The sequence below is a fragment of the Erinaceus europaeus genome, chromosome 7 (assembly GCF_950295315.1).
Source record: "Erinaceus europaeus chromosome 7, mEriEur2.1, whole genome shotgun sequence".
NCBI classification, from domain to species: domain Eukaryota; kingdom Metazoa; phylum Chordata; class Mammalia; order Eulipotyphla; family Erinaceidae; genus Erinaceus; species Erinaceus europaeus.
In genome coordinates, this window is record NC_080168.1 from 128,321,456 (window position 1) to 128,345,181 (window position 23,726).

The 23,726-nt window shown below is 40.6% G+C and overlaps 2 protein-coding genes across 4 annotated transcripts in view; one reads left to right on the plus strand and one right to left on the minus strand.

The window, feature by feature from the left end:
• METAP2 (methionyl aminopeptidase 2) overlaps window positions 1-10,976 on the plus strand; it is a 28,140-nt gene extending 17,164 nt beyond the window's left edge. The window contains exons 5-11 of the mRNA XM_060195562.1: window positions 3,815-3,976; window positions 5,540-5,721; window positions 6,517-6,611; window positions 6,793-6,889; window positions 7,519-7,622; window positions 8,097-8,212; window positions 9,490-10,976. Of these exons, the coding sequence (XP_060051545.1) occupies window positions 3,815-3,976; window positions 5,540-5,721; window positions 6,517-6,611; window positions 6,793-6,889; window positions 7,519-7,622; window positions 8,097-8,212; window positions 9,490-9,742 (1,009 nt within the window). The 3' untranslated portion in view covers window positions 9,743-10,976. The remainder of the gene's footprint in view (window positions 1-3,814; window positions 3,977-5,539; window positions 5,722-6,516; window positions 6,612-6,792; window positions 6,890-7,518; window positions 7,623-8,096; window positions 8,213-9,489) is intronic.
• Window positions 10,977-13,398: 2,422 nt separating this feature from the next.
• The window catches only part of USP44 (ubiquitin specific peptidase 44), a 51,130-nt gene continuing 40,802 nt past the window's right edge, over window positions 13,399-23,726 (minus strand). For all 3 annotated transcript variants that reach the window (XM_060195567.1, XM_007523190.2, XM_060195568.1), the window contains exons 3-6: window positions 23,072-23,267; window positions 20,892-21,000; window positions 16,890-17,095; window positions 13,399-14,948 (exon numbers count right to left, since the gene is read on the minus strand). In XM_060195567.1, coding sequence (XP_060051550.1) covers window positions 14,749-14,948; window positions 16,890-17,095; window positions 20,892-21,000; window positions 23,072-23,267 — 711 coding nt within the window. In that variant the 3' untranslated portion in view covers window positions 13,399-14,748. The remainder of the gene's footprint in view (window positions 14,949-16,889; window positions 17,096-20,891; window positions 21,001-23,071; window positions 23,268-23,726) is intronic.

A 23,726-nucleotide genomic window follows, 5' to 3' on the forward strand; every position in this document is an offset into this window, starting at 1 on the left:
CTTTGGCAAAAAAAAAAAAAAAAGTGATTTGCCTTTATTGAGACTTTAGAGTTGTCAACTTGGTTTTCTTAGAAGTAATTTTTCCATGTAACAGCTAAATTTATATAAAGTATAATAATAGATATGACGAAAAGCCCAAGGACCAGCCTAAAGATTCCGGTTCGAGCCCCCGGCTCCACCTGCTGTGGGGGGATCATTTCACAATTGGTGAAGTGGGACTGCAGGTGTCTGTCTTTCTCTCCCCCTCTTTGTCTTCCCCTTCTCTCTTGATTTCTCTCTGTCCTATCCAACAATGATGACAGCAATAACAACAATATTAATAACAACAAGGGCAAAAAAATGGAAAAGATAGCCTCCAGGAGCAGTGGATTTGTAGTGCAGGCACTGAACCCTGGCGATAATCCTGGAGGCAAAAAAAAAAAAAGTTACATGAATTATCACACTGTCCTTGGTTACTACCACACAGGTTGAGTGTATTAGTTTTATTTTAACTTTTATTTTTATATTCCATACTATGAGAATAACTACTGTTAATGTTGCTGGTTTCTCTTCCTATAGACTATGGTTTATGTGTTTATTATAAATGCCTGGGAATATTTCCAAAATAGAACTATACTACAAATAGTTTTCATATTAGTGAAGGAAATTTTAAGAGTTCTAATCTCTGAATAATCTTGCATGTCTCTGTACCTGTCATAATATTTTTATTAAAATTATGTCCATTTTTAAATAATTTATTCATTAATGAGAGGGATTGTTGGAGGGAGAACCAGACATCACTCTGGTACATGTGCTGCCAGGGAATGAACTCAGGACCTGATGATTGAGAGTCCAACACTATCCATTGCACCACCTCCTGGGCCACCCCTTTTGTTTCTTATTGGGTGTCCAGTTTCTTGTTTACTGTTGTAAACAATGTTAGAATAAATAATGGTGTTTCTAACTTTTAATTTTTTTTATTGTTATGGTGCCTTACCATTCTGGACCAATGTCTCCAGATAGAGGCAGAGGGGAAAGAGGGAAAGGCCCGTCGTTACAAGACCATTACAGGCACCTTTCCAGGTGAACTATCTAGTCACCTTATTTTTAACTCTTGTAATGGAAAAACTTCAGACAGAAAGGCTGAAAGTGTAGTATAATGGACTTAGAGTAGACAGCGTTCATGCTGCTGTAGTAACTTCCTGTTATCCTTCTTAAAAGTAACTGTTTTGTATCTGGGTTTTTAGTCTCTAATGTCCCTGGACCATCTTCATGGCTTTTCCCCCCTCTAAAATAGGGGCTATCTAATTGAGCCTCTTACACTGTTTATATTTTAAATCCCCATTATTTCTTTCATTTATACCGACTTTTTGAAGAGACCAGATTTTTTTGAAAATAGAGACAGAGAAATTAAAGTGGGTGGTGGGGACTGAGGGCTTGAAACCAGGTCCTTGTGCACTGTAATGTGTGTGCTTTTTTTCTTTTAGATTCTATTTAATTTTTTTAATCTTTATTGAATAGAGACAGCCAGAAATCAAGAGGGGAGGGGTCGTAGAAAGGGAGAGAGACAGACAGACACGTGCGGCCCTCTGCATCCCACTCACAAAGCTCCCCTGCAAGTGGGGCCAGGAGCTCGGATCCAGGTCTTGGTTTGTGGTGACATGGCATTCAGCCGTGTGCTGCATCACCTGGCCCCAGATTGCATCTAGATTAAATGGTCTTGATGGATATATACGTCATCTTGTATACCTCATATTTTGTCATAGTCTGTTGTATCACATGTAATGCCAGATTGTCAGGTAATTTTATTTCTTTTTTATATGTTATTATTTTTTTAATACTTTATGTTGGATAAAGACAGAAATTGAGAGGGAAGGGGGATATAGAGAGCGAGAGAGAGCCACTGCTTTACTGCTCATGAAGCTTCCCACGTACAGGTGGGGACTATGGGCTTATAACCCAGATCTTCGCACACATTATAGCATGCAAGCTCAACCTAAAATTGCTTCTTCCTACAGTGTCCGAGTAATATGAGGGGTACTTTGGTACCACTGGAATATACCCCCGCCCCAGCATTACTTTCACTTAATTTAATAACCATTGACGATCCTAGCATTACTGGTTATTTCACTGGGGGCTGCACAATGGTGAATGATTCTTTCATTCTGGTCTGTATCTACTAGCCAGCACTATTAATCAGTCGGGCACCAACTATAGCGTCTTAAAAGTGTGGCCTGACTGAAGTTAATAATCAGGTAGCCTTTGTGTCTTTTGGGTTTGCATATATTGTTCTCATAATACATTACCCACTGGTAGAAATGTTGAAATACTGAATACTGACTTACATTTCTGAAGATTGGAGTGAGGGAGAGAAATAGTTGATAGATCAGTTTCACAGCCTCAGATTCCTGGTTTCCATCAGTTCCTGTGTGGACACAATTAATTTTATCACTCTAGTAAATATTTGCTGGTATATTTACTTTTCACAAAACCTTTTTCTGCTGAGTCAGTGGGTGTTTCAGCCAGAGGTAGCATGGTGGCATATGTCCCCAAATTATTGCCCTAGTAAGAAAAGAAAAGTTAGCAATGTATTATGTTTAAAAATTGAGACTGTCCATTACCTTTGTACATGAAAATAGTTTATTCAGGCTTTGGGTTTCCTGGAAAGATTTTTGACTTAATGAGAGAAAAAGGACTTCGTTTACAATTAGAGATCAGGAGTTGTGATTTGTCTCCGCATGCTTGCTGAAAAAGTTTAATCTTCTTGAGAATATACTTTCTAAAGGGTACTCACTACTTTCTAGTCTAAGGGTAATTCATCCGAATGCTTAGATTGGAAATTGCCCTTAGATTTTTACTCTTTCTGTAATGGTAATATGTGTGTTATCTGATGATACTAATAAGGTAATGTGATCATAAAAGACCAAATATATTTCCAAGTAGAAAGCAAACCAGAGAAGCTTCTTTGATGCTTAGGGACCTCAGTTCACATTAGAGCCATTCCTTTGGGCTTTCTACCGAGTAAGAGGTGCTGGAAGTTGACATAAAAAGTAGCAACGGATGAGTGATCATAACGGATTTAACAGTGACACACAGAAAAACGGAGAAAACACTTTAGATCGTTAGATTAGGGGTCTGTAGTTTATAGAGCTGGGCAACATTTATTTCTAAAGAGCCACACAATAGTTATAGTTAACTCAGTTACCTCTGAGTAAAACTGTACTCAGTATTGATTATGCATGTGTGAAAATTATATCAAATACTTAAAAAGATTTTTATACTAAGACAGGTGGTTTTGGTGGGTTTATGTATTTTTTTTTAAATACAGTGTTTAAATCTCATTTTCAAATACTGAATATAAAATTTTCCCTAGTTCTAAAATATGTGAGCCATGTCTTCCTTTCAAGAATATTATATATACATATATGTTATTGCAAAACTATAATTTATGTTTTGAGCAAAGTACATGAAGAGTTCCATATCAAATCCTTGAATGAGTACTTGCCCTGTTGGCAAACTGAATTTTTTAAAAACTAATTTTTGGTGTGCTCTTTTGAAACCTTAAATTTTGTGTTACTTTGAATGGAAAAGTAACTTTTTCTTCCAACTATTTCCTTTCCAAGACTTTCTAATTCCTTTCTTTCATGTCATTTGTGTGTGGAGAACCATTCGTTCCTTTAACGATAATTTGAGTTGATTGCAAGTCTGTGGCTAATTGTACTGCAGAAACTTAAAAGTCTGTATTTTATCTAAAGTATATTACTGTGTTTTCTCTCAGCTTTTGTTTATTCTTCCATTTGTAAGTGACTTACTCTGTGCTATGCTTATTCTAAAGCCGAACAGCTGCTTGGAGAACTACAAGTGAAGAAAAGAAAGCATTAGATCAAGCTAGTGAAGAGATTTGGAATGATTTCCGGGAAGCTGCAGAAGCTCATCGACAAGTTAGAAAATATGTTATGAGCTGGATCAAGCCTGGGATGACAATGATAGAAATTTGGTAAATGGAAAAGGGGTTTTGTAAGAACTTGATAAAAAAGTATAGTTTACGACTAAGTCTCCAATTGTAATGTCTGACTTTTATATAACTACTTTCCTAAGACTTAGTGATGGTTCTAGAAATGAATTCAGAGTTATCATATCCATGATAGTGAGGCAAACACTGTACCGTAGCCATCTTGTTTCATACTCCTTCATACTTTTTGTTTCAGTATCTAACAGTTCATATTACATTAAAGCTCTTGAAAACTATATATATAGTATATATACAAATACATATTTTTAACTAGAATACTACTGAGCTCTGGTTTCTGTAGTAGATTAAACCTGGGATGACTGAGCCTCAGGCATTAGTCTTTTTGCATAACCATTTTTGCTATCTCCTCCACCCCTAAACACATTTTAATACAGTAAAGAAACCAGTAAGGATAGTTAACTGCTCCAGTTTTCCCCAAAAAAAATCACTAGCTATAGGGGGTCAGGCAGTAGCACAGCCGGTTAATCACACATGGTACAAAGCGCAGGGACCTGTGTAAGGATCCTAGTTCGAGGCCCCAGCTCCCCACCTGCAGGGGGGTTGCTTCACAAACGGTGAAGCAGGTCCCCCCCATCTTCCCTTCCTCCATTTCTGTCTGTCCTATCCAACAACAATGACAGCAATAATAATAACCACAACGAGGATAAGCGGCAAGGGCAACAAAAGGGGGAAAATGTTCTCCAGAGCCGTGGATCCATGGTGCAGGCACTGAGCTTAGCAATAACCCTGGAGGCAAAAATAATAATGATAACTAGCTGTAGAAGGCACTTCTTCTGATTCTGATAATTTTCAAAATATTTGACATTGGACAAATGAAGTAATTAGCATTATCTAAATGAAGAATCTTAATTTCCTAGAAAATGGAGTTATAGATGGGTCAAATTATTTCTTCAAACTACTTGAAGAAGCAAATTCCTCATCTCCTAGTCATGAGCTTTTGTGTGTGGAACCCCAGGCCCTTGTGCTCGTGAAATTTCTCTGCTCCCAAGCAGACTTTTGCACTCAGGTAGAGACACTACGTTACTGAGGACCCCCCCCCCCCCCAGCACGACTCCCTCCCTGTGGTGCCGGGGCATAGCCTGGACCACACACATGATGAGGCATGTGCTCCTCCTGGCTAGTTACCTTTCTGGCCCAAGTGATGTGCATAACATCAGAGGATTGTATTTTCCCCCACAACTAGAAAGTTCCCAGGTTACTCCTAGAAAGTAATGTATGAGTTTAAAAAGCTTTCTGGACTAGATACATTGTACGTATGTAAATGAAGAATGTAGAGTAGGGGGAGTAGGTGGTAGTGCAGTGTATTAAGCGCACGTTGGTGCAAAGTGCAAGGACCGGCGTAAGGATCCTAGTTCGAGCCCCCAGCTCCCCTCCTCTCTGGATTTCTCTCTGTCCTATCCAACAACAACAATAATAACTACAACAACAATGGAAAACAATAAGGGCAAGCAAAGGGAAAATAAATAATTTTTTTTTAAAGAATGTCAAGTAGGTAAATTCTCTCACAGATTTTTGTTTTTCTCTTAGTGAAAAGTTGGAAGACTGTTCACGAAAGCTGATAAAAGAGAATGGATTGAATGCAGGCCTGGCGTTTCCTACAGGGTGTTCTCTCAATAACTGTGCCGCCCACTATACTCCCAACGCTGGCGACACGACAGTGTTACAGTATGACGACATCTGCAAGATAGACTTTGGGACACACATAAATGGTGAGTTCATAGGGACATGTTTCATCCCCCCCCCCCCCCAATAAATAAAAGTCCTAGTCTTTTCCTAAATGAGGCTAAAGATACTGAGCTCCCTCCACTGGGACTTTTTCACTTTTTTCACTTCACAGGCGGTGAAGCAGGTCTGCAGGTGTCTTCCCCTCCTCTCCATTTCTCTCTGTCCTGTCAGTAACGACGACATCAATAACAGTAACTACAACAACAATTTAAAAAAGACAACAAGGGCAACAAAAAGGAAAATCAGTATTAAAAAAGAAAAATCATACATCTGGTCACTTTCAGTTTTCATTTATTTTATATTGACAGTAAACATATACTTAATCTTTAAGTTGTCCAGTTTTTATGTAATTTGCTTTTCTAAATTATCCCCCCTAAGTCAGTTGCTAAGTGCTTTTTATCTCAGTAGGTGAGAAAGCAGAACTTAATCTAGGTATTACCTGAGGTTTTACTAAATTAGATAAGCTGGGGGCAATTTTGAGCTTCCTATAAGTATAATCCTATAAGTATACGTATATAAGTATAATCCTATACTTCTAGCCCTACATTCCCATCACTTAGTCACCCAGAATTTTCTAGTTTGCTTTCTGTTTATATTTTGGCATAATTGCTGGATGAGTACCGAATATTTCTGTTTTTCCCTGTGAGTGTGAATGCATTTGGTTGTTGTTTTTTGACACTTTTCCCTCACCCCAACAAGGTTACTTAGATTAGAAGCCATAAAATAAATTGAAATAAAGTAGCTAATCTGTAAATTTAAATAAGAACTTTCTCTTTCAGGTAGGATTATCGACTGTGCTTTCACTGTCACTTTCAATCCCAAATACGATACACTATTAAAAGCTGTAAATGATGCCACTAACACTGGAATAAAGGTATGTGAACTAACAAGCATCATTTAACTCAACATTTTGAGAGCCTACTTGTGGTTTTTTAGGTTATATAAAAACTGATTCTGTCTTTAGACATTTCAGCTGTTTAGAGAGGAAGTTCACGGCATTCTCTGTCTCTTGTAAACTGAGCACTCTAAATAAGAATTTACATTGCTATTTTTAGTGTGCTGGAATTGATGTTCGTCTCTGTGATGTCGGTGAGGCCATCCAAGAAGTTATGGAGTCCTATGAAGTCGAAATAGATGGAAAGACATACCAAGGTGTGTTCATTTACTGTGTATCTTGTTTTGAAATGTAGATGATCTCTGCTGAATTGTTCTGCAAAGTAATGTCGAGTACTTTGAGTTTTCTCCAAAAGGGGAGATGACCTGCTTGTGGCAGAATTGTGGTCTCTAATTGGGAAATCTTACCAGGTCAAACCCAGGCAGTTACCTCAGGGTGGGCATTATGCAAACAAGGCTTTTTATGACAGATCTAAACTATTTTAGTTACTTCAGAATTTATAGCTTAGCAATTCTTTCATGTCGCCTTTACTGTTTATTTCCTTTATTCTTTCCCAGCCACCGTCATAGGAAACAGTCCCAGAGTCTGTTATAGGGGCAGTGACAGTATGTGAGGAAGGGGAGGATGCTTGCTCTCCTCACACACTGCCACTGCTCCTATAACACTTGCTCTAACAGCTTTTACTACCAAATATTTTTTTCCTTCCCTTGTATTTTTTTGTTAGGAGTATCACAATCAAAATCTCTACCTGTTTCACTATCTTTTCTTCTTTAATTACCTTAATGTGCCATTATTTAGTAGAATCTTATTTTTCTCAATAATGCTTGACTGTGTACCAAAGGCCAATGCATGTTTGGATAACTTTTTTCTCTATTTACTATGCCAGTGAAACCAATCCGTAATCTAAATGGACATTCAATTGGGCCATATAGAATACATGCTGGGAAAACAGTGCCCATTGTGAAAGGAGGAGAAGCAACAAGAATGGAGGTGTGTATACTGTTTTATCTTTTGTGACAAGTATTTTGCCTATTTTTCCCCAGAGTGAAGCAAGAGATAGTTGAGTTACATTCTGTTGGAAGGCCGACTTGCCATCCACACTCCTCCTGACGGGAATAAAGCCGTGTGAGTGGGCAGCTTGTATGTGAGCCGCCCGGCACTCAGCGTTACATCCAAGGATTCACAGTTAGTCTTTGTTGCGCATCTCATTGGTGCTAGTCTCCAGTAGATGCTGAGGATGTAATTGTGAAATTTCCCCTTCATCTTAAACTTTGATTCTAAATGTGCACAGAAAGTTGACAAAGTACTAGGGAGATAAGGCAGGAAAGAGTGAGTAATGTGGCCTGCCAGTGAAGCTTTCTTGTGCAATACATAGATGTGGAACATTTCAACCTGAAGTTATGTATTTTTTTATTGTTGGTAATATTTCTTATCTTCCCTTAATCTTTTTTCTCCCCCCCCAAGGAAGGGGAAGTATATGCTATTGAAACCTTTGGCAGCACAGGAAAAGGTGTTGTTCATGATGATATGGAATGTTCGCATTACATGAAAAACTTTGATGTTGGGCATGTGCCAATAAGGTAAGATACTATAACTAGACAGTTTCCCTATGAAGATAACAGCACACAGATAACAAACATCAACTGTGTTCCATTCATAAAAGCTTTATAGCCTAACCGTAAAGTTCCATGAGTTTTTATGAGGCTGTTGAATCTGTACTGAGGATTTAAGATGCACTTACCAGCCTGTGGACCTAGGTTCAAGCCCCTACCCTCATCTTCAAAGATGGGGCTTTAGGAGTGGTAGACCAGTGCTACAGGAGTCTCTCCTTTCTCTCACTACTCAAAAATAAAGGCTGCTGGAAAAAGTAATGTGGGCACTGGGCCTCATACCCACACGATTCCACTGCTCCTGGGCCAGTTTTTCAATTCAGATATAGAAGAGACAGGGATAGGGAGGAATGGCGTGCGTTCTACCATCCATGGAGCTGCTTTCTGCTGGTAACAAGGAACTCCTATGTGCTACCGGAACTTGAAAGTAGGTTAGCTTTTCTTTCTTGTGCTAGTTATTAGAGGACAGAACCCAATCTCTTAGGCCTTATTTTTGATAACCAACAAACCTGGTGAGGGAGAAACAAAAAGGGACACTTGGCATTGATACATAAATATGATAGAATAGTCTTCAATTGGCCTTGTGCTCAGCTGCCATCTGTAGTTAGATATAGGCTGTCACACATTTTGTCTTTTGAATGTTGCACTTCAAAAAGTTCTTGGCTTCTGAAAAGATCAAAAAAAATTTTTTTTTAATATTTCCTATTGTTGCCCTTGCTGTTTTATTATTGTTGTTATTATTATTGATGTTGTCGTCGTTGGATAAGAGAGAAATGGAGAGAGGAGGGGAAGACAGAGGGTGAGAGAGACACCTGGCAGACCTGCTTCACCACCTGTGAAGCAACTCCTGTAGGTGGAACAACTCCTTCAGGTGGGGAGTTGGGGGGCTCGAACCGGGATCCTTAACGCCAGTCCTTGGCGCTTTGTGCCACCTGCGCTTAACCCGCTGCGCTACCACAGGAAGCCCCTGAAAAGATTTAATGATAAGAAGACCAGGATACTAACTGTAGCAGGAGTGCAGGGCACCAAATCTGAACCCTTGCATCTGTAACTCCTCTGCTCTACTTGCTGAGCCACCTTCCGGCCACCACTTCCCCAACTACTACTGTTACTACTATACTTTTGTTACTGTTATTATTGAGTCTTACTAAGTAAAGATAGAACAGTGGTTTGGTTTTTATTAATGTAGAGGAAATGTGCTGGCAACATTTTAGCCAACTGTTAATCTTGAATTTTCCTCTTCCTAGGCTTCCCAGAACAAAGCACTTGTTAAATGTCATCAATGAAAACTTTGGCACTCTTGCCTTCTGCCGCAGATGGCTGGATCGCTTGGGAGAAAGTAAATACTTGATGGCATTGAAGAATCTGTGTGACTTGGGCATTGTAGACCCATACCCACCATTGTGTGACATTAAAGGATCATATACAGCGCAGTTTGAACATACTATACTGTTGCGTCCAACCTGTAAAGAAGTTGTCAGCAGAGGAGATGACTATTAAGCACAGTCCACAGCCACCACAATAGCTTTATTTTCTAAAAGTTGTTGGGAATACATTGTACCCGAATTAAATTGAAATACATTGTATTTAACAGTGGACCTATGTAAAAGTTTCATTGGTGTTTAAAAAAGAAAGCATTTGATCAAAGAAACTATTTAATGTAATTAACCAAGGAAAAAGCTTTTAAGACTTTCAAATGTTAGTGTCTCCCTCACCCCACCGTCCCATCCCACCCTCCTCTAGGAAGTGCTATAAAGCTCAGATAATTAGGAATGACTTAATACATTTTGTTTTGAATACCTAAGAGATGCTTTTCAGATATTTATATTGCCATATCATTAATTGACTTGCTTCGAATGACTACAGCCAGTTTTGCACCTATACCCTCTGGTATTGCTTTTTAACCTTCCTGGAATTCATTTTCTAAAGAAATAAAGACATTTTCAGATCTGAAAGCTACATTTCAATGTCTGTGGTTATAATTCTGCATAGGAAGTAAACTGAATGTAGAGTAGTAGTCTCATCTATTATAGAGCTTTATATCAAAACTTTTCTAACATAGCTGCTGAAAAACACCATCTATACAGTGTGCAGTGAAGGAATTTTCCTAAGTTTACAGACTCAGAACCAGTTTGCTTTTATATTCTTTCAGAACCTTGAGTTAATAAACATCTCAACACTTAAAATACTTTATCCAGTGATAGTATTTATAGTAAAGTGCATTCGGCTTAGAAATAAACTGAATTGAAATTCACAGAAGCAAAGGAAAACCTCACATTTGGATCTTGTCAGAAAAGTTAAATTCAATTTCTAGAGTGTCTTTTTTGCATAATAAGCCAGGTTCCCTAACACCTTGTCTCTTGATTAGTGTGGATTTGTAATGTATTTTAAGAAGTGAGGTTACAAGACATAATAGCTAATAAGAGCATCAATTGAATGTAAGATGCTTATTTGTTTAACTGAGCCCTGTTACAAATTCTTTTAACAGATTCTTAAACTCATGTAAATTATTTGTTGGTGACGTGCCAACATAATTTGAAAATTGCCTTAATTTGTATATGCTTTTAGCACAAGATTTACTGCCTAGAGGATGCTGTTTAGTTTGTATTTTAACATTTTCTTCAGTGGAAGAGAAACATCACTTATGTATTTCATTTATTACAAATTTTTAAAACTACTCTTTCACATTAAGAGGTATAAATGAATGTCATAGAATAAATTAGTTTTTATTTGAGCCATGGCTGTTACGGTGTTGATGTTCAATAGTTACACCTTTGAGTAATTTTTCCATTTTCTGTGATGATGTGCAAATGGCAGAATTCACTAATTCATGCCTGGACACATTACAGAGAGCTTGGGACCTCTAGCTTTTGAGTCCATATCTTGATACACTTTGGTAGAAGGTGTAAAACAAGTACATCTAAGCTCAAGAATTCTAGAGTTGATTCTCAGGAAGAGTCTTGGAGCTTTGTAAGATCGCTCTAGCAGTAGTGATTCAAATCACATGAACACCTAACTCCCTTTCCAGGTAACTGCTGGGGACAGTGGCATCACTGTATGTGTAATGGAGTAATGGAAAGGACATGATCTTGTAAGTAGGAGAGCTATCACTCAACCAAACATATTACCTGCTGGCCATGTGTCTCTTGAAATTATTTTGTCATGTTTATGATGATGTACCTTATTAGCAACAAGTTAGTTTGATGTTTAACAATAGTGGCCTTTAGTAAATTATTTTATAACCAAAACGTTTTTTTTTTTTTGTTAGAGAAGCTTAGAATGAAGAAAGATACAGAGTAAGATATCAAAGTTCCAGGCATGTAAGACAGTTGACCTCAATGTTATGCTTGTTTTGTCATGCGTGTGACCAGGTTTGAAGCTGGCATTTCTGAGCCCCACTGAACTTAAAGGAACCTTTGGTACAGTGGTCTTTCCCTATGTGAAAGACCCAGAGCAGTGAAGCCCAGTGATGGGAGGAAAAAAAAAAACATTCCTTATCTAGACTTGAGGCTTGTTTTAACTTTTGTTACATTTAAGCTTGTATTATAAAGCACCCCCCCCCATCTTGCATACAACAACCCCCTTAGTTTTGTAATTTATACTGAGAAACCAGCATTGCTGAGTATATATATAATATCTGGGACTTAATGTATTGGTTTTACTGGGTTGTTGGAAAGTCATAATGCATTCTTATATAAAGACAAAAATACATTATGACTTTTCTGATAGCCCAATAGTTGTGTGTTCTCTTTTGTCATCACTGGGGCTTCACAGAAAAAGGGAGCTGGGGGGAAATAACATGTCTGAAGCTTCCTCCAGTGTGGCTTAACTCATGATTTTGGTTTTTTTTTTTTTTTTCTTACCCCGGGATGGGCCCTGGGCGTTGGGTGGGGCGTCCCCACCCCCTCGCCACTCACTCACTTCGATGCAACCGCGCAGCAGCTCCTCCACCGTGCAGCCCTTGTCCAGGTCCAGGGCGCCCGCCATGGCCGTGGCGTGGGCAGGCCGGGCCTAGAGAGCCTCCCTCGGGGTTCGAACCGGACCCCTGTCCCGGGAGAGGCAGGACTGGAGTCCGCGGAGGCGCCGGGCAGCGGCGGGGCGGGGCGGGGCGGGCACGGCCCCTATTGGGCGGGGATGGAGCCCCAGAGGCGACCACTCCCGGGGTTAGACGGTCGGGACCACGATGGTGCAACCCCCCCGGACGAGAGGCTTCCGGCCCCCCACCCCCGACCTGGTGCCGCCCGGGGCGCAGGGGCCGCTAGGTGCCCGCACCCCGCCTGCCCCGCGCTCCCCGGAGGCACCTGCAGCCCCCGCGCCCTCCCGCCGCTCCCCTCCCTCCGTAGCCTCCCTACCCCGCGGGGTTATTTTGGGAACCCAGAGCCTGCGGGGACCTCGGAGGAATTTCTCCCGGGATGGGAGGGGGAGGAACCCAGGCGTCCTGCCCGCCCGCGTCACCCTTCGCAGGCGCCCGAGGAGCGGGGGCAGGGCCATGGCGTCCCCGGGGGCTGCTCTCGGGGAGGCGGCCGGGGGAGAGGAACATTCCTGGGGGATGGGGGGGGGGGTGCTGCGCCCAGGGCGTCCGCGGATGCCTGAGCCTGCGAACTGCGCGCGCCTGCCCGCCGCCTTCTGCTCCGCGGAGGCCTCGGCCTGCCCGCAGGGCTCTCCGCACCCCCCCGGCCGGACCCCCCCACCACGCACCCCGGACCCGCACTGACAGCCCCCGGGCACGCAGGCAGCTTCGGCGCAGAGCGGCCGGCAGGGGGCGCTGTGGTCGCGGGAGGCGGCGGGCGCCCGGGCGGGACTCCACCTCCAACTCCTGACACCCGCACCCTGGAGCGGCGGCCCCGCAGCGCACACCCGCGACCAGCGCCCGCCCACAGGAGGCGCAGAGCCTGCACGCCCTCCCCCATCGTATCTTCCCGGCCTCAGGCACTGGCCTCTCCTCCCATTACACACCGATTTTAGTTTTAAGTAATGGAAAATTAAAGATTTAAGTCACACTTTTGTCATATTATTACATTAAGATAAGCAGTTATGTCATCACAACCATTAGAGCTTCTGAAGTCTTCAGCCCCCACAAAAGTATGTTAATTGCTATACATCAGCACCTAAGTGAGAAGTAGTCTTCCAAATTAAAAAAAGGCTAGAGTCTACTATCTTGGCCATATAAATCTTTAATGAGGTATAATTGCATAACACTTGAGGTAACAACTTGCATGGGTATTAACACATGACTTTAAACCTTAGCCATTTTAATACTCAAGTTGTATTTCTGGCATAAATGATTTTTCTGGTCACTGATACCATTTTCATTGCACTTCATGATCAGCTGTTCCAGATAACTTATTCTCTAACATTTAAGGAAAATTTGCTAATAGCTGCCCCTTTACAGACGATCACTACTGAAAAAGCAGTATCTCACACGATTGAGGTAAATGATCTTCCAGTGGTTAATACTGAGCTAAGATTTGATGGAGCTGATCTAAAGGTTAGTGGAGTTTCTTTCTGAATAAGATGTAGTTAACAGCAGTAGGACTCGAAAACTGTTCCCAAATACATTGTACTGTTGCTAATTTTGAAGTTATTTCTGCCCTATGCAATTTATTTCTAAAAGACGTGTATACCCTTTAAGTATATGGCACAAAAGCTTTAAAAGATCTATTAAACATGAAGTGAGATATCCAAGTTAGCCTGTACTTTGTACATACGTTCATAATACATTTCTGAATCCATACATTTGATATGACTGCTTTATCTGGACAGACCTGTTTGCTGCCAGACAAATCATCATAAGCCTCAACCATCACTTCTTAATGCTCATAATACTGAAGTCATATTAAGACATACTGTTTATAAAGCTGCCATTTTCACTGGTAGAGTGGCTATGAAAAATGAATGGAAAACAATTATTAAAATGGTAAATTTAAAAAAATAAATTGTTACCCAAAGTAATAAATATTCTGAGCCCTGCAACACACAAGCCGCAGTAATTTCAGTGGGTATGATTGGTGACATTTATTTAGGTGATAGCTTAATATTTCAATTTGCAGTATTTTAACACCTTTCAATGGCCCTGAAAAAAAATGCTTTTTGAGGTCAGAGTAGTGACGTTAGTATCTAATTTTTCATCTAATAAGAATTTATATAGAAAATAGCTACAAAAGATAAATATATAAAATGATGCCATCTGAATTTCTTCAGTAGAAGACTGCAAATTCATGATCTGAGTCTTCAGACATCCAAAAAATAAAAAGTAACACCAGTCTGAGGTAAATGCTAAAACTGAAAATTTTCAAGTTTTGAAAAAAGCTTAATTACCTGCCGTTGGTATGTATATCTATATATGCTAACTTTGTCTCTATTGATTAAAGAATTTTACTGTAGATACAAAATATATAAACAATGTGCACTGATTCATAAGTAAAAAAATAAACAATGCATCTCGGTTTTAAGTCAGCCCTTTAAAAAAGTATATATGCAAATCAATAAAAGCCCCTCTCTTTGGGTTAGCTAAGGATTTCGTTAGAAGAGGTACCAGCTTCTTCATTGGGATGTTGGCTACCAGACAAGAGTTCTGGAGGCAAGAGTTTAGAATGTCCATTCTCAGTAATTCGCTGGGTGTAAAACAAGATATAAGCTTGGGCCTTGCATACTTCATCCATAGTGCACATGCTTAGCTTGGAATCATTGCAGTGTACCCAGAACCCTAAAGTAAAGCACAGACATACACCTTAGTGTTTATGAAAAATAGTAATAAAAAAAAAGCTTTAGACATTTCTAGTAGAAATAAAACATTTAAGGGCACTAGTTTCAATGAGAGCTAAGCTTTTTTTCTGAAGGACAAGTAAGTCTAGTCCATCTATTTCCTTTTCATATGTTTTTTTTTTTTTTTTTTCCCCTGAGGAAGATAGGAGGAGAAAGAATCAGACATCACTCTGGCACATGTGCTGCCGGGGATCAAACTTGGGACCTCATGCTTGAGAATCCAAAGCTTTACCACTGCACCACCTCCTGGATCACTATTTTCTTTTAATATTACTCTATCTGTTTCACCCTCAAAATAATTTGAAGTTAGATAATCTGATGGATTCAGTTTAGATCCATGTATAATCTTTTTAAAAAAAGATATGTTCTTTCATTTTTTTACTATTTATTTTCCCTTTTATTGCCCTTGTTTCATTGTTGGTTGTAGTTATTGTTGATTCGTCGTTGCTGGATAGGACAGAGAAATGGAGAGGGAGAGAGAGAGACATCTGCAGACCTGCTTCACCGCTTGTGAAGTGATGCCCCTGTAGGTGGGGAGCCGGGTACTTGAACCAGGATCCTTACACTGGTCCTTGCGCTTTGTGCCACGTGCGCTTAACCTGCTGCGCTACCGCCTGACCCCCAAAGCCATGTATAATCTTACCAGCTAATGCTTTTTGCTAATGGCCTTACTATTGAGCAAACAGCACACGGTAGTTCTTGGTAGTTTAATGTTAAATCCTTTGCTTTCATGGACCATGGGCTTCTGCACACATGTCTGTTGTATATGTGTGTGGGATGTAGACAGATGCAAAGAGGAGACTCATTCATTGTGTGCTAGGTGGGAAAATATTTCAATGTAATCACTGTTGCTATCTATGAAAACTATTGCACTTCCCACAAAGGTAGTGAGGTTTATTATGCAAAAAGATCAACTTCAAAGTTTGTTCCAGAGGTCGGGTGGTAGCGCAGCAGGTTAAGCGCACGTGGCGCAAAGTGCAAGGACCGGCATGAGGATCCTGGTTCGAGCCCCCGGTTCCCCCACCTGAGGGGAGTCGCTTCCCAGGCAGTGAAGCAGATCTGCAGGTGTCTTATCTTTCTCTTCCCCTCTCTGTCTTCCCCTCCTCTCTTGGTTTCTCTCTGTCCCATCCAACAATGATCGACAACACCTACAACAAGGCTACAACAAGGGCAACAAAAGGGGGAAAAATAGCCTTAACCCTGGAGGCAAAAAAAAAAAAAAAAAAGCTCCAAATACTTGATATCCCCACTGCATACACAGTTTGTTAGATGCCCAGATGCCCTGTTTTGTAATAAAATTATAAAACAGAGAGAGGACCTGCTCTTGGAAATGTGAGGCATTTTTCCCGAGTCAATGAAACCACCCTTATTCTATCCCTATAGCCCTTTTCTGTGTAATCTCAGAGAAAAGAAAAGTAGGGAGCCCGGTGGTGGCACACCTGTTTAAGCACTCACATTGCAGTGCGCAAGGACCCAGGTTCAAGCCGCTGGTCCACCTGGAAAGTTTCACGAGTGGTGAAGCAGGGCTGTAGCTGTCTCTCTCTTCTATTCTTGTGTTATTTTTATTGTTGTCACTGCTGTCGTTAAGACAGGACAGAGAGAAATGGGGAGAGGAGGGGGAGAGAAAGACAGACACCTGCAGACCTGCTTCACCACTTGTAAAGCGAACCCCCTGCAGATGGGGAGCCGGGGGCTCGAACCAGGATCCTTATGCCAGCTACCGACCAACCCTCAACTCTTGATATTTTTATGAATAATCCAGAAGCATTCTTTCTGAACTAAAATTTGGCAAAGTGGCTTTGTGGTCAATTCTGAAATCACTAAAGACTGAAATGCAACTTCTAAATCTAACGCAAGATAAACTAATTTTTCCCATCTGTACCTCCTTCAGAATTATAGCAGTAGGCAGTATAGTGTCCTGAGCCAAATCCTTTCCCATGGTGCATCACTACGGCAGATAAATCGTAGATAAAACTTTCTGGTCTGAGAGATTTCAGAGATTCTCTGCAGCAGTAGGGTTCCATGTTTAAGATTTCTTCAAAGCCAACATGAACACCGATCTTCTCTCTATTGTTACGTCCTGACCACCTGTAAACAAGTCGGGGTAACAATATCAATAAAGTCAAGAAAAGTAAACATGTAGGTAGGCTCAGACTGAAATAATAGCCTCAGAATATAAAATATTCAATGTGTCTATATCAAATATTTAACTATCTTACATGGGAAAAACAAAACAAAACAAAACAAAAACCCTTAAATCTCAGTTCTGTAAGTTAACTGATTTACAAAAAGAAAGTCCAGTTGGCTTTAAGGCAGACATTTGTCTTCTATAGTTTGATAATAATGGAAGAAATGTAACTTTCAGAAAACAGTGACCCTGTGGCATTTGCCTCTTTGTAACAGATAAATTCTAAGCACCAGAGGTTTTTTTGTTTCAGTGTGCCTGGGGCATAAAATAGCTTTGGCCACTAATCCATCACATCCATTTGAACAAACAAAGGACTATAGAGCTGCCTTGGCGGCTGGGGAGATGTCTCGGCGGCTGGGGAGATGTCTCGGCTGACTGGTAGAACACTGGATTTATATGTCTGTCTGAACCCCCAACACTGCATGTGCCAGGAAGATGCTCTGGCTCCTCTGTGTGTGTGTCTCATGTGAAACTCTATCCCACATGTAATAAATACACTTACTTATTAAGTTTTTTCTTTATTATATTTATTTTCCCTTTTGTTGCCCTTGTTTTTATTGTTGCTGTTGTTATTGATGTTGTCCTTGTTGGATAGGACAGAAAGAAACTGAGAGAAGAGGGGAAGACAAGAGAGGGGGAGAGAAAGACAGACACCTGCAGACCTGCTTCACCACCTATGAAGCGGGAACCGGGATCCTTACACTGGTCCTTGCGCTTTGTGCCACGTGCGCTTAACTGCTGCGCTATTGCCTAACTCCCAATACATTTATTTTTAATCATTCTTTTATCCTCTTGCTTCATCTATTTGTCCCTTTCTGGAAAAATTATATCCAGTATATATTTGATATTACCTATCACAAAGAAAAATGGGAGAAAAGCTTCTGACCACCCTGTTTTGGAATTCTATGTTTTATCTGAGGTTGATAGACAACTAGTGAAAGATATTAACCTATTAAGTATCAGGAGGTTTGGGGGCCAGGTGGTAACGCACTGGGTTAAGCGCACGTGGCTCAAAGCGCAAGGACTGGGGTAAGGATCCTGGTTCAAGCACCCAACTCCCTACCTGCGCGGGGGGGGGGGGGGGGGGGTGTCTCTTCACAAGCAGTGAAGCAGGTCTGCAGGTATCTTTCTCCCTCTCTGTCTTCCCCTCCTCTCTCCATTTCTCTCTGTCCTATCCAAAAATAATGACATCAATAATAATAACCCCAACACCGATAAAACAAGGGCAACAAAAGGGAAAAAAACAGCCTCCAGGAGCAGTGGATTTGTGGTGCAGGCACCCAGCAATAACCCTGGAGGCAAAAAAAAAAAAAAAAAAAAATCAGGAGGCTTAAATGAAGAATCATCCTAGGTACTGTATGTAGAATCAACGGATGGGGCAAGACAAGAAAAACACTTGTCAAAAGACTTTCCAGTACCCATTAGTGATATAAATCAAGTTTTATCAAAAAGAAATGGGACATTTCTACTACCCCTCTCCTAAGTAAACTTGAGAACTTTGGGTATGGTGTTACCTTGTGTATCTTTATTGCTTTACTGTTTCTATTAGTTCCCTCAGTTCCCAATTTATCAGTAGGAATTTGTTTCATATGATTTGTAAGTATTTTGTTGTAAGTATTTTTATCAAAAAGTTATGGTTTAAAGTTTTTAGAGAAGTAAAACAAGATGAGACCGGCAGGAAGTCCTCATGTTACACTGACCCCTTTAGAATGTCCTTGTTCATCTATGTTCACTTAAGAAAAGTGTTCACTGGATGCAGAATCTTTGATATGTTTCATGGGGGAGGACTGGTGTAAGACTTCTTGTCCGGCAGATTATATAATGCACAAGGATCACCTTTTGTTCCATACAGTATTTACACCACCACTTTACCCACTGTGATACCTCCTAGGCCAACGTCTCTCATTCTGAAAAAGTCAGCCTAGAGTGGCAGTAATGATGATGATGATGACAACAACGAATAAACTAGTAGGATAAAATATTCTTGGGTGAAATTCTTTTTTTAGTCAAAACTTTGAATATATCCTGTCAGTTCATTCTAGCCTCCAGAGTTTCAGCTGAGAGAACAGATGAGGGTCTTACGGAATTTCCCTTAGAAGTGACCTGTAGCTTTTTCTCTAGCAGTCTTCAGAATTCTCTCTGCCTTTGATCTCTGTACGCCATGCTATGTACCTTGGTAAACTTAGGTATGGACTCATTCTTGACGATCTTTGAGGTTGCTATTTTATTTTGGCAAGGGTTCAGCTCCTTCTTTATTTTGGGTGCAGTTCTCAGCTAAAATTTCTTCAAGTATGAATTCTTTTTCTCTTCTTCTTGCACCGATAGTGTCCCTCTTGATGTTGTACCTTAACGCTTACATTATCTTCATTCGTGTGTGTGTGTGTGTGTGTGTGTGTGTGTGTGTGTTTCCTTTGTGGCTATCACTGGGGTTTCATCACTGCAGGTCATCTTCCTTCCACTTCACTGAAGTCTTCATTAGGAGATTTATATAGCTGTGCTAAATTTGGGGCTTTCTTCAAGCTATTGTCTTGGTCTTTCGTTGTAGATGATTTCCTCTTCTCACTTATGTCTGATCCTCCATGAAGACCCATCACAACAGACTATGCTTGAGCAAGTCTGGAAGTGACTAAATATTCCAAGTCACAAGTGCCTGACTGAGGTTGTATTGCCATGGTTCTGCAGGTGTGTCACAAAATGGTAGGAGAATGAACTCTGGCAGTCTGCACCAATCAATACAGTACTTCTCTGTGGCTCCAACTTCAGGGTTCTGTTGTAGGGATTGACTCCCACAATGGCTGCTTTCAATTGTCTACAATCGTCACCTGGCTTTATCATTTTTCTCCTTTTTCTTTGTCTTCTCCACTATTGTAGTAACGTTGTGGACACCAAGAGTTGTAACAGAGGTAGAGTTGGTCCTCAAGCTGGAAGGAGTTGGCAGTAGCACAACAGCTGGGCCATGAAGGCAGCAACAGCAGGGGATGGGCTACAGCAGGCAGGGCAGTGGTGACATGGTGACACTGTAGGGACTGTGCTGTACTGGGCAGCAGCAGCAGTAACAGTAGCAGCTCATCTAGTAGAGTGCATGCCTTACCAAGAGAGAACGTCTAGCTTAGAGAACGTCTACCAAGAGAGAACGTCTAGCATGCCTTACCAAGAGAGAACGTCTACCACAGCAGCACATAAGAGGAGCGGTAAGGCACCCGGGGGAAGCCCTGTGGGTGGTGGAGAGTGCCAGAGTCTCCCTCTGTCTGAAATAATAAAAAGAATGAGAAAACTCAGCCCAGGAGTGGTGGAACTGCACATGTATGAGGCTCTGGTGCAGTAGAGAAATTTCTAGGCCCAGGGAGAAGCAGTAGGACTTGCAGGTTCTGAGTTTGATTTCTAGCAGCATTTAACAGCCAGAGCTGAACAGTGCTTTGGGCAAACAAAAAGCAACAGTAGTTTTGTTTTTATTTTTTAAAAAGACAGAATGAAAAAGGTCACCGCACGGAAGCTTCTTCGGTATGGTATGGGCCAGGCTCCAACCTGGGTCACAGAGGTCACTTGCAGCACACTAGGCAAGCAAGCTGCTTCACTGGTACACGGATATGGCTTTAAATCTAACTGGCCATGTGTTCTAACTTCTGATGAGCACAAAGGATGACGAAGTTAGGGGTGAGTAACTTGTGGGAAACTGGTAATACTACTACTACTAACCTGAATCGTTTGAGATGTAGTCTTAAAACCTGAGGTAGATGACATATCATAAGCTGTTTTTGGGCATCTGTGAGTACAACTGGTTTTGAAGAAAATCTTCTACGTTTTGCTGTGATATCAAAGACAGAATGAGAACAAAATCAGAGGACATAGGAAAAAACCGAGTTAACTTTTAAAATAAGTTTGATGTGTTATCAAGTAACCACTACTGTGTCACAAGCACTATAATATGTTGGGGATAACGACAAGGTCTTGCCCTCGAAATTTACATATATATATATATATACACACACACTTTAAAGAGCTTATCAAGGTAGACATATAAACACGTAAATACATGACAAGTTAATCTTGCAAAGAAAGCGACAAAATAATCCAGTTCTATATTTAAAACTGTGATTGGCTATTGTGAGGGCCACTGTTACTCCATATTGTGCTCGGACTCCCCTCCACATTAAGACTTAGTAGTCGCAGATGCAGTGCAGCTCCACCATATCCTTGAACAAACAACACTAGGTTAGTCAGCAGTTATTCTGCAAACTGAGGTCATGGCAACCTCAGTACCCAAAATATGTTTAACCAGCAAAAGATTAAGTATGATCAAGGACTGTGTCACAGACCCCCTGACAAAGACTGTGGTCACGGACCTCCCTGACAAACTGGTTTGAACTTTAAGTGAACTCTGTAACTGACCAAACCCCCCCCTAACGTGTATAAAAAGAACCTGTTTGCATTATTTCAGGGCTCACATGCCACTGCTGAGAAGTGCATGTAACCCAGGCTTAAGCTTGATTCAATAAAGGCTCTTTGCTTTACATGAGATTCTGTCGTCCTCTCTGCGAGAATGGGATCTAAAAATCTGGGCATAACAGCTATACCATGTAAAAGGGAAAGTTAAAACTCTCCCTAAGCATATTTTAGTATTCTCCCCAGGCTCTTTTTTGTAAATTTATTTTTATTTTATTTTTGAGATGCAGAGAGTGAGAGACAGAGAGAAACACCAGAGTATTGTTCAACTCTGGCTTATGGTAGTGTGGGGATTGAACCTGGGACTTTGGAGCCTCAGGCTGAGAGTCTGTTTGCATAACCATTATGCTATCTCCCCCACCCTTCCTAAGCTCTTTTTTTTTTTAAAATTTCTATTTTTTATATTTATTTTCCCTTTTGTTGTCCTTGTTGTTTTTCATTGTTGTTGTAATTATTGTTGTTGATGTTGTTGTTAGATATGACAGAGAGAGGAGGGGAAGACAGAGGGGGAGAGAAAGACAGACACCTGCAGACCTGTTTCACCGCTTGTGAAGCGACTCCTCTGCAGGTGGGGAGCTGGGGGCTCAAACCTGGGTCCTTGTGCATTGCAACATGTGCGCTCAACCAGATGCACCACCACCTAGCCCCAGTCCCCTCTTAATTTCTATCTGTTCTATCAAATAACTCAAATAAATAACATACATATATAGCTGTTAGGGCTGGTGGATTTTTCATGCAGGCACCAAGCCCTAGCTCTAACCATGGTGGCAATGGAAAAATTAAACGGTAAAAAATACAAAATTTACTTCATGTATGGGCTGGAGCTAGTTCACTATGGAAGGTGCATAACAACTTTCCATGTGTGGGCACCACATAGGAGATGTCAAGATACTGGTGGAGCTCCTGTGCGGTGCTATCTTTACCTTGACTACATCTTTCTCTAAATAAATCATCCCAGGAGTGGCGATATCACTCGGCACTAAGTAAGCAGATAAATTTGCTCTATCAGCCAATCTCTATAGCACTTGTTCAGATAAATATTTCTTTTTATTTGTGTGCATATTCATACATTATCTAGATTAGTGTCTTGATATATAGCAAAAAGATTTAAAGCAAGTATTTCACTCAGTACTAAATAATGTGCTGTTTACTATCTCACCCTTTGCTAGTCTATTCTGCCTTAACCTAATTTTTTTAATGAATCCTTTCTCATCACAGTAGACAAGATAATGAATTATTTAATGTCATCAACAGGCAGAAGACACAGTACAAAGACCAATTATATTGTTGGAATATCTAACTTAGTTTTTTTTAATGAACTATAAAGAAAGGTATTTTTATAACTGTTAGTTAAGCAATTTTTTCCTTCTTCCTCTAAGCTGTGTTCTTTGCAAATCCCAAAAAGGCAAAGATACTACATATTATCTACTTACAATTACACTGATCACATACGTAGATTTTTCCTTCTAAGGCTTCAGTTTCTGTGAATTTGGCCAGCATTTCAGTAACCAGACATGGCTGAGAAGCAACATCTTTTCCACAGCATTGATATCTTTCTGGAAATTCCAGAGACAAGTCCCAGAAAGGTTCTATAGTATTTGATTTGTTATCACATGCAAGACATGTAACCTGAAAATAAACATATTTGTTCCTCAGGTTATAATCCTAATATCAAAATTTTTCTTTCATCAGAGTTCACTACCAGTAAGTAAATTTTTCTTCTAAGAAAACACTAGAATTTTGAATAATGTGCTTTACATTCTTTTCAGGGAATTTTATTTTTTATCATCTCCAAGGCTCTACTGCTCTGGGTTGACTTTTTCAGATAGTGACAGAAAGAGACAGAAAGAAAGAAACAAGAGCTGGGCTGTCATGCATCTGGTTGAGCATACACAGCACCATCTGCAAGGATCTGGTTCAAGGTCCTGGTTCAATCCTTGGCATCATATATGCCTGAGTGACGCTCTGAGTTTTTTTTTTCCACTCTCCCTTTCTCTATCTATCTATCTATCTATCTATCTATCTATCTATCTATCTATCTATCGCCTCCAGAGTTATTGCTGGGGCACTACAAATCCACTACTCCTG